This window comes from Eupeodes corollae, chromosome 1, assembly GCF_945859685.1.
Source record: "Eupeodes corollae chromosome 1, idEupCoro1.1, whole genome shotgun sequence".
Lineage (NCBI taxonomy): Eukaryota > Metazoa > Arthropoda > Insecta > Diptera > Syrphidae > Eupeodes > Eupeodes corollae.
In genome coordinates, this window is record NC_079147.1 from 174,159,915 (window position 1) to 174,170,384 (window position 10,470).

Genomic DNA, 10,470 nt, shown 5'->3' on the forward strand with positions numbered 1-10,470 from the left:
TCCTTCTTAAGACCTTGGAAAGATTGATTGATATCCATTTAAGGGCAAGTATTGATACAAGATTTCTGGCTTCGTCTCAACACGCCTACTGTAAAGGTAATTCGGTGGAAACAGCGTAACACACCGTGGAATATTCCTTCCACCATAAAGAGTTCACTATGTTTGCTTTCCTTGACATCGAAGGTGACTTTAACAACGTGGACACATCTGTAATCACGTCTGCACTAACATCTCTAAATGTAAAGAGTTCGCTTTGGGAGTTAAGTCATTTAATGCTTACTAGCAGAATAATTAACTCAAAACTTGGCAACTCTTCTGGCAGACGATTCGTTAGTAGAGGGAAACCGCAAGGTGAATGAAATCCTAATTAGTCTGGATGCAGAGGACTTCAGAGTGATAGCCTATGCGGACGACGTTGCTATAGTAGTTTCAGGAAAGCATCTTAACATCCTAAAAGAACTCTTACAAAGTCCCTTGGACAGACTAATATCTTTGAGCTGATCGGTGTGGACTGGATGTTAGCCCACACAAAATTGATCTGGTCTTATTTTCGAAAGATACAAAATTCCTGCTGCTTTAGAGAAAGGTATAAACAGGAATAAGTTAAATAAAGTCCAACGTTCAGCTTGCCTATGTATATGTTTAAGCGGATCGCTTTGCACGACCCCATCTGCGGCGCTGGACACCTTACTCTACATAACACCTTTTCACATATTTAGCAAACAAATAGCTGCAAGCTCTGTTATTTGCTCCAAAGCTTCGTCTCAGTGGACTAACAACAACAATGGCCACTCCGTAATTCTTAGGTATTTAGAATCAATTCCAAAGCATACAGACTACACCATCCCCAACCGCAATTCGACAATTCTTTTTGGGAGGATAGGCCATTCTTGGAGGATGAGTCAATCCATTTTTATACAGATGGGTCAAAAACAAAAGAAGAGGTTAGTGGAGGTGTGTAGTCTGAACGACCGAAATTAAGTCTCTCATTCCTCCTTCCCAATCATTGTAGCGTGTTCCAGGCGGAACTTTTGGCGATAAAGGAAGTCTTATCCCGGCTTAAAGAAAACGTGATATCAACATCTGATATTCGATTTTTCTTTGATAGCCAGGCCGCTATCAAATCTCTGGACTCTGTCTCTACAAACTCTATAACAGTCCATAGCATAGAGACATTCCAGGTAACTGTAAGGCAGATAAACTTGCCAGGAACTTGCCCATCCTAACACGTTTGGCACGTACTGGCACGTACTGGCATACCAATCGCTACTTGTAAACTGTTGCTAATGCAAGACGCTGTGAGGAGGCCAAGCACCAGGTGGAACAACATCACCACGTGTCAAGTCACAAAAAACATCTGGCCAATGCTTGATATCTCTAAGCAGATCGCATACAAGCTCGATAATAGGTGTCATAATTAGGCACTGTCTAATAGGAAAGCACGCCACGAGACTAGGCGTATTCTCAAATGACTTTTGCAGAAGCTGTATGGACGAGGAAGTGGAAGAAATGATTCTACGTATGGACGCACGCACATACCATACATCTTTCTAAAAATCTTTTATTTCGACTCTAGGGACCTTTAAACGTCGAGAAATGTCAACATTTTCAATTTGACAAATCGGATTCATTACAATAACTTCCAATGGGAAGTAAAAATTGTTGAAAATGATATTAATATATGTTAATGAAATATAATATCGGTGAGAACATTAAGGACGAAACATAAGGTATCCTACGCCTTAGTAACTTTGCCCTTTGAACAGAAGAACATAACAGTTTTCGAAATATAAGAAAACTTGAAGCCTCTCCTTTTTCTTCACAAATGGAACTATCTCTTCTCGATAAAGTCCTTCTTACTGACTTACAGCAAACAAGCTGTATTAAAAACTCAAAAAATCGAATTCTCGATTTAGTCTTTTCTGCTGACGCTATTAGTACTCTTGTTCTAGAATCTAGATCAGGAATTACTAATATTGACAAATATTGCTTACATAATTTTGATTTCAGAAGAGCCAATTTCCAGCAGTTGTCTGAAGATTTAACCATTTCTGGAATTGCTGATACACTAGCATTTTCTAACATTGACGAAGCAGTTTCAACTTTTTATAGGATCCTTAGTTATTGTTTTGAAAAAAATATTCCTTTAAAGAAATCAAGAAATACAAACTTTAGCCATCCTTGGTACACGAAAGAATTGCGTTTACTGCGTAACAAAAGAAATAAGGCATGGAAAACGTATCTCAAAACTCTGTCTCCAGTCAACTTCTCTTTTTTATGTTGAACTCTTTAAACCAATTTAAATCTCTTTCTAATTTTTTATATGGTTGCTAGTTTACCGATATGGGCACCTCTTTGAAAGAGAATCCTAAAAAATTTTCGAATTTCGTAAACTCAAAGAAAGTTGACTGTGATGTCTTTCCAGTTAACTTCACTTACAAGAACCTTTCTTTAGATATAACTTTTGATATCTGTAACGCTTTCGCAACGAATTTCCGTGAGTCATTTGTTAATAGCCCTCAAGAAGTTGATGAAGTATATTTTCAAAATCTTCACACTTTTTCGCAAAATAGCTGTAGTCACATACCTGTTCTACAGATTACGGTCCTTGATCTATTATCTGCGTTGAATGATGACTGCTCAGGCGGTCTCGATGATATTCCCCTCATAGTACTAAAAAAGTGTAGTATTGCTTTAGTTGAACCCCTTACGTTTTTATTCAAACTTTCTCTAAAAACAAGCAAATTTCCCAGTTTCTGGAAGAAGTCATTTCTAACACCAATTTTCAAGAAAGGTAACAAGTCGGATATATGCAACTACAGGCCCATTGCAAATATCATTTGCGAACAGCAACATGGTTTTGTGAAAAAAAGATCAACCGTTACTAATCTCCTCACATTCTCAAACATATGTTTAAACACTTTAGAACAAGGTTATGAAGTTGACTGTGTATAGACTGACTTTTCTAAAGCTTTTGACCAACTTAGCCACTGAATTATTTTATTTAAACTTAAGGCTCTTGGTTTTCCACCATTTTTCTTAGCTTTGATTAAGTCATACCTTGAAAACAAATCCTACGAGGTAAAATTTAGAAATTGTAATTCTGAACCTTTTGTTGCTCAATCTGTTGTTCCCCGGGGAAGCCTTCTTGGCCCTTTTCTGTTCATCCTGTCTATTTACGATGTATCGTCATGTCTACGCTCAAGTGAACTTTTCATTTTTGCTGAAGATATGAAGATTTTCAAAATAATAAAGTCCACCCATGATCGTATTCTTTTACAAGCCGACATTGATAGTTTCACATTTTGGTGTGGGAAAAATAGCCTTTTACTCAACCCTTTAAAATGCCAGACGACAACTTTTACTAAAAAACTAATCAGTAACGTTTTTGACTACTGTATTTCACAGCAAAAACTCTGTCGTGTCTCCATTCTCCATTTCTATTCCAACTAAGAGTTTACACATCACATTAATTGTATTGTTAATAAAGCAAGTTCTATGCTTGGTTTTATAAAACGCTGGGCAAAGGAGTTCAATGATCCCTATGTTACTCTTTCTTTGTATAATTGCCATGTTCGTCCTCATCTTGAATATGCTTCGCAGGTATGGACTCCCTATTACGAAATTCATAGAAAACGTATTGAATCAATTCAACATAATTTCATTCGCTTTGCCCTAAAAGGTCTTCCTTGGGAAGATCCCTATGATCTGCCTCCCTATGAACATCGTATTCTACTTCTTCAAATGCAATCTCTCTATCAAAGGCGTGTTAATAATGGCAGTATTTTTTCATCAACTCATTAATGGTGAAATTGATGCACCTTATTTGCTTTCTTGTGTACATTTGAATTACCGGGGCGGAACTCATCACCTCCGCACATTTGCGCGACAATTTTACGGCGTTCCTTATTTTTGATCTTTCTTTAGTTTTTCAATATCTATTTATAAGCTAATAAGATTGAATTTTAGATTTTGATATGTAGTTCAACTTCAATTTCATAAACAAATATAATGTTCATGATCTCTATAACTATATACATACATTATATTTAACATTTACCAAACGGAATTATTTAAATAGGGTTTCTTTCTTAAAATGAAGAATTACATGTTTAAAAACAAACGATTTTAATTCTATCTATAAAGTTAAATTATGGCATTGAGCAACAGTAACAAGTTCGAGCGAATAAGTCGTGCGTAATCTATATTTACTGACAAATTGCACACAAATTGCGATTGATTTTTTGAGGCTTAAGTTAATAATTTTAAATTCAGTTGTGACTGTTTCTATAGGCATCCTTTTGAAAAAATGGTATGTCATATTGAATGGAAGCACAACCATATTTGTAGGAACATGTTACGTTAAAGAATAACGTGAATATAGTCAATTATTCGCCTATTACACATTTACAATAGGGATACAACAATACCTTCAAGATTTCGTGTATATTTATCATAGTATGCCATGAAACGTGTTTAATGACTTCGAAATGGAATAAGGAACATTTTGTGCAGAATAAAATATGAAATATGTTTTTACTTTACATATGTATATTTGAAAATTATTTCAAAGATTTCAAACTATTTTCAAACAATAAATAAATGTGTATGAAGCTTTTTCGCTAACACACTGTTATGTTTTATTTATAATGCATACAATTTAAATTGAAAGAAAATACATATTATTATTCAATATTCGAGAAAATTCTTTATGGAAAATATTCTAATTGAAAAAACGGCCAACCTCTTTCACAGACGACGATGAACTGAAAAACTAGCAATAATGAGTGTACGTCGCGTCGTATGTGTAATTTATATAACAGATTTTCATAGATTTATGTGTATGTATAAAGTGTATAACAGAATGTCATAGCAACAATTGAATGAATACAGGATACGTACTTAGCATAATAGTTAGCAAGATGGTATTTTAGAAATACAGTGTATGAATACATTATACTCTCCGCCTGGCCGAAAAAAAAACTTAACTTAATTATTAAAAAAAAACTTAATATTGGAATCTAATAGGGCGTTTGGTTTGTCTTCCTGAACGTCGTGGAGTGTGGACCTCTGGATGTGGAGGTACAGTTCTAGTTACAGCTTCTGCTGATGCTTGAGGACGTGAAGTTGGAGTTTCAGTTGCAGCCTGTGTTGATGATGGTGCTTGAGATACCGGATGATGGCACACTATCACATCATGATCTGAAAATGAAACTGTCCGACGATCTTGTACGATAGGTTGTTGAGTTGGAGTCTTCTGGATTGTTGGCTTCGGAGCTGGGACATTCACGAGTCTGAGTTGGTCAATATGTCTTTTAAATATATAATCACTGTCTAATTTAACAATGTAATGTAATGAGCCCAACTTTTGCGTGATGAATCCTAGTTCCCATGCTGGTTTATTGTTTCTGTAAACTCGAACAGTTACTCGGTCACCAGTTTTGAGACTACGTATCGTACCATTTTGTGGAACAGTTGATGGTAACTCTTTAGTAGGTCTTATCGCATCTAAACGAATACGTAGCTGACGATGCAGGTACAGCTCTGCTGGACTTTTCCCAGAAGACAACTGTGTGGCTCGGAATAATTGTAGTATTTGATTTAGATGATCCGAGTTATTCTCCATCTTTTCAAGCTTTATTTTTAATGTCTGGACAAACCTTTCTGCAAGTCCATTGGTTGCAGGATGTCCTGGCGCAATGAATATCTGAGTAATGCCTCGGTCCTTGCAGTATTTATCGAATATCTGATTTTTGAAAATCGTTGCATTGTCGGATACCAAGAAATTCGGATAACCGTGACAGGAAAATATGTCCTCTAGAAGAGACATTGTTGTGGACGTGTTCGGTGCTTTCTTAATTGCTCTGACCTCGGGCCATTTAGACTTCGCGTCAATTAATATAAAGTAGAAATTACCATTTTTGGGTCCAGCGTAGTCAATGTGAACTCTTTGAAAATTTTCCTGTGGTTCTTCCCAATGATGTGTTGGTGCTTTTGCTGGAGATTTTTGGTTCAGGGCGCAGGCTTGATATGACCATACTACTTGTTCAATATCTCGATCAATATTGTGCCAGTAACAGTATCTTCTCGCTAGCTGTTTCATGCGAACTATGCCTGGATGTGTTACATGAAGTTCGTCCAATATTGTCTTTTGAAAAATTTTTGGGATGTATACTCGTGAATCTCGGAATAAAATGTTACCTTGCAGTGTATATTCCTGTAAATAGCTTGTTCCGGCGTTGATTTCTTTTATTATTTTTGTCAGATCAGGGTCCTTAGATGTTTCTTGTGCTATCATTTGACTAGTGACGTTGGTTGAAGATATGTAGCTGAATGAATTGTTTTGGAGCTGAAAGATTTCATCATCGATTGTAGAATGTTCTTTGGAAGTTTTACTGACCGGATTTCTTGAGAAATAATCGGCATTGACATTTCGGTCGCCGTTTTGATGAATTATTTCATAGTTAAAATTAGACAAATAACTTGCGTACCTGAGCAATCTAGCGGCTGTCATGGGTGGCAAATTACTATGATGATGGAATATTCTTGCCAGAGGTTTGTTGTCCGTGATGAGCGTAAACTTTCTACCATATAAATAAGTAAAAAGTCGGTCAAGTGCAAATACAATAGCCAAGGCCTCGCGATCAATTTGGCTATAATTCATCTCAGAATTTGAAAGGGACCTTGATACGAAACAGATCGGTTTCTCGACTCCATCGATGATATGAGAGAGAACAGCGGCTACTCCCACAGGGCTGGCATCGCAAGCAACAGTGACTGGCAGTGAAGGGTCATATGGAACAAGCGTCTGTTCGCTTCCGATCAAATGTTTAAGCTTGATGAATGCTGCTTCACATTTCGCTGACCAGAAAAAACCGGAATCCTTACAGAGTAGCTCGCGAATCGGGGCTGTGATAGTTGAATGGTTGGGGATGAATTTACTATAGTAAGTCACTAGTCCAAGAAATTGTTTTACTTCCTTCTCATTAGTTGGTCTTCGTGCATCGAGAATAGCTTCAACTTTCTTTGGATCTTTAGCAATTGTCTTGAACGATATAAGGTAACCAAGGTACGATATCTTGGTTGCAAAAAATTTACATTTTGATCTATTTATATGCAAGTCATTGTCTTGAAGTCTCTGGAAGCATTTCAATAGATTATCTTCGCATTCTCTTAGGGATTCGCCATGTACGATGATATCGTCGAAGTATGAAACAACTCCGGTTAGGCCGTTTAAAATTTGGTCCAAGATTCGATGAAATTCACTCGGAGCTGATTTGATGCCAAAGCTTAAGCGGTTCATTTTGAATGTGCCTTTGTGCGTCGAAATTGTTTGAACCATCGCACTTACTTCATCTACTTCAATATGAAGGTATGCTTTGTATAGATCTAATTTACAGAAGTATCTTGAATTCCTGAGGTTGTTCACTATTTCGTCAATTCGGGGAATCGGGTAGTGCGCGTCTGTGAGCTGTTTGTTGACAGCAACTTTATAGTCAAAGCGCATAACCTAACGTTTCCATCTGGTTTTGGCACAGCTACTATGGGTGATCCCCAATCACTTTTGTCGATGGCTGTGATTATGTTGTCTTTCTCCAGCATGGAAAGCTCACGTTCGACTTTGTCACGAATAGCAAACGGTATGGTTCTTGCTTTGATGAAAACTGGCCTTGCATTACTTCTTAACTGTAAAGAGCACTTGACACCTGGAATCTTGCCTACTGACTGCTCGAAAATTTTTGGAAATAATTTCACAAATTGGTCAACTGATTTTACCTGGAAAACATCTTGAATATTATTTTTGATTGACTGATTGATGACTTTGTCTATTTCTTGAAGGCTTATATGCAGACGCCGAATCCACGTTCGACCAATCAATGATGAAAACCCCTCCGGTACAATGAACAGTTGTTCAACAGATTCGATGTTGTTGAATTTCACTGGAACGTCGATGACTCCTAGAGGTGACACAATACCGGCGTCGTACGTTCTGAACTTCAAAGAGCATGGCTGGAGTTTGATATTCAACTTCAGCTGTTCGAATTTATTAATGGGAATCAGGGTTTATCCGGAACCCGAGTCAACTTCAAACTTCACGGCTTTGTTGGCTATAAATACTTCAACTTCATATTTCTGTGTTGTTAAATTTGTGGAAAACAAATCAACGACTTCCATATGGTTGAGATTTAGATCGCTCTGATCAAAATTTGATTGGAAATCAGCGTAATCTGTGATGTTTGATACAGTTCTGGATGTTGACTGGTGATTTTTATTCTTGACAAGCGTAGATATGCACACTTTTGACACGTGCCCTTGTTTGTGACAGGCGCTCAGTTTGTCAGGCGCTACCCTACAATCTGTTGACATGTGATTGTTCCTACCACATCTGATACACAGATCATCAATTCCGATTTCTCTAAAATTAACTCTGTAATTGGCATTTCTTTTGCTGGAAGTGTTTCTTCTTCTGGAATGTGTTCGTGACCCGGCTTTCTTTGAGGATTCACGTCTGGATTTTGAAATTAAGTTGATGTTCGTCTGTGCTGAATTGATTGAAGTATAAGATTGAGCAACCTCGTTGGCATTAATCTTAGCTGTCTCATAAGCTAAAGTTTTTGTTACAACTGCACTGAAATCCAAATCGGTCTCTAAAAGTTTCTCTCGAATGCTATTGTCTCTAAGTCCTCGAATAAAATGTCCTCTCAAAAACAAGTCAGTGACGGATAACCCACATGAGCAGTTCAATTGACAATCGATGGCTAGTTTTTGCAATGCAGCCACGTACTCAGAACAACTTTCGTTAGGTTGTTGAACTCTCATCAAGAGGCGATGCTGACCCACGAGAACATTAACAGAAGGTGCGAGCTTCACTTTGAGAACTTTGACAATGTCTGTATAGCTGGATTCTTCAATGGTTCTTGGTGCTAGAAAATGCTTACATTTGTTGTAGAGATTAGGTCCGATTGAATTCAAGAATGTCCTCTTCTGAATAACTGGGTCGGTTAAATTCTTCAAAGCACAAAAGTTCTCGAATCTCTCTATATATTGTAGAAAATTTTCATTATCTGGATTGAAAACCTCAAAATTCGAAGCGATAATCGTCGTTGAAATTGAACTGGAATCATGTGCAGCAGCACCAACGTTGTTTTGTAAGCTCATCATATCTCTCATAGCCTGGAGAAACTGGCTAAATTGTGCAGCGTCCATAATTCGGCTTTTATCTCGTCGCCAAAATGTTATGTTTTATTTATAATGCATACAATTTAAATTGAAAGAAAATACATATTATTATTCAATATTCGAGAAAATTCTTTATGGAAAATATTCTAATTGAAAAAACGGCCAACCTCTTTCACAGACGACGATGAACTGAAAAACTAGCAATAATGAGTGTACGTCGTATGTGTAATTTATATAACAGATTTTCATAGATTTATGTGTATGTATAAAGTGTATAACAGAATGTCATAGCAACAATTGAATGAATACAGGATACGTACTTAGCATAATAGTTAGCAAGATGGTATTTTAGAAATACAGTGTATGAATACATTATACACACAATATAGTAAGTGTCTTCTCTAGGAAAAAGATATTGGCTTTAATAAAATAAATCGAAAACGTATAATGTAAAAATGCCTTCCCCAAAAAAAAAAACTGAAATCAAGCAAAAAAAGAAATCTTTGTTACTGTTTGGCTTCGAAACTTCTTATCCAATTGTATTTCAATTTTTTTTTAAATAAAAGAAGATATAACGGAGCGGGTTTAAGGCTTAAATAAAGTCCGATAATGTTAGTCAATAATTTGTTATCTATACATATAAAATCCAAATATCACTAACTCGCTGATCTCACGTTCCGATAGGAAATATGAGTACCAAGTGCAATTTCTGTCGTGCATTCAAATAGCCTAAAGAACCACTAGGTCTCTGCTGTTCAGGAGGAATAATGTCAGACTTTGATATGAAATCTCCTACACAGATTGAAGAACGTGACAGACAATTTCTTCAGGACAGGGATTATCTTTCAGAAACAACGTATAATGCTAACCAACCTTCAATTTTCGTTCAAGAAAATGAACAAAAACTAACCGGCGACCAGCGATTTCCATACAACACTATAATCTACAACGTGATACAGAACAATGGTAAAATGTTCTTTCTTGATGCATCTGACGGGACTGGAAAAACGTTCTTGATCAATCTTTTGCTTGCTAAATTTAGAATGCAAGGAAAAATTGCATTAGCAAAAGCATCTTCTAGGATTGCCACTACAGAATGGAAAAACCCGTCTTGCAACTTTAAAATTGCCTTTAGATTTGTAAAGCCAAGAGCGTCCATTTAGTAGTGTCTCGCAACAAAGCTCAATAGATAAAGTGCTTAAAGAAATGACGTTTATTGTGTGGGACGAATCGACTATGGTAAATAAAGGTGCGCCTTAAGCTCTAGATCGTACACTTAGACATTTTAGA

At 36.7% G+C, this 10,470-nt stretch overlaps 1 protein-coding gene across 1 annotated transcript; it reads right to left on the reverse strand.

Annotated features, from left to right (window-relative positions):
• Window positions 1–5,008: 5,008 nt before the first annotated feature.
• On the reverse strand, window positions 5,009–7,303 carry LOC129947203 (uncharacterized protein K02A2.6-like). Its single transcript, XM_056057665.1, has one exon. It carries the CDS (start codon window positions 7,301–7,303, stop codon window positions 5,009–5,011), a length of 2,295 nt encoding a protein of 764 aa, XP_055913640.1.
• Between the last annotated feature and the right edge of the window lie 3,167 nt (window positions 7,304–10,470).

Bases quoted from the DNA above. Each gene is read 5' to 3' on its own strand.
- LOC129947203 (XM_056057665.1), bottom strand. From the start codon at position 7,303: ATGAACCGCTTAAGCTTTGGCATCAAATCAGCTCCGAGTGAATTTCAT.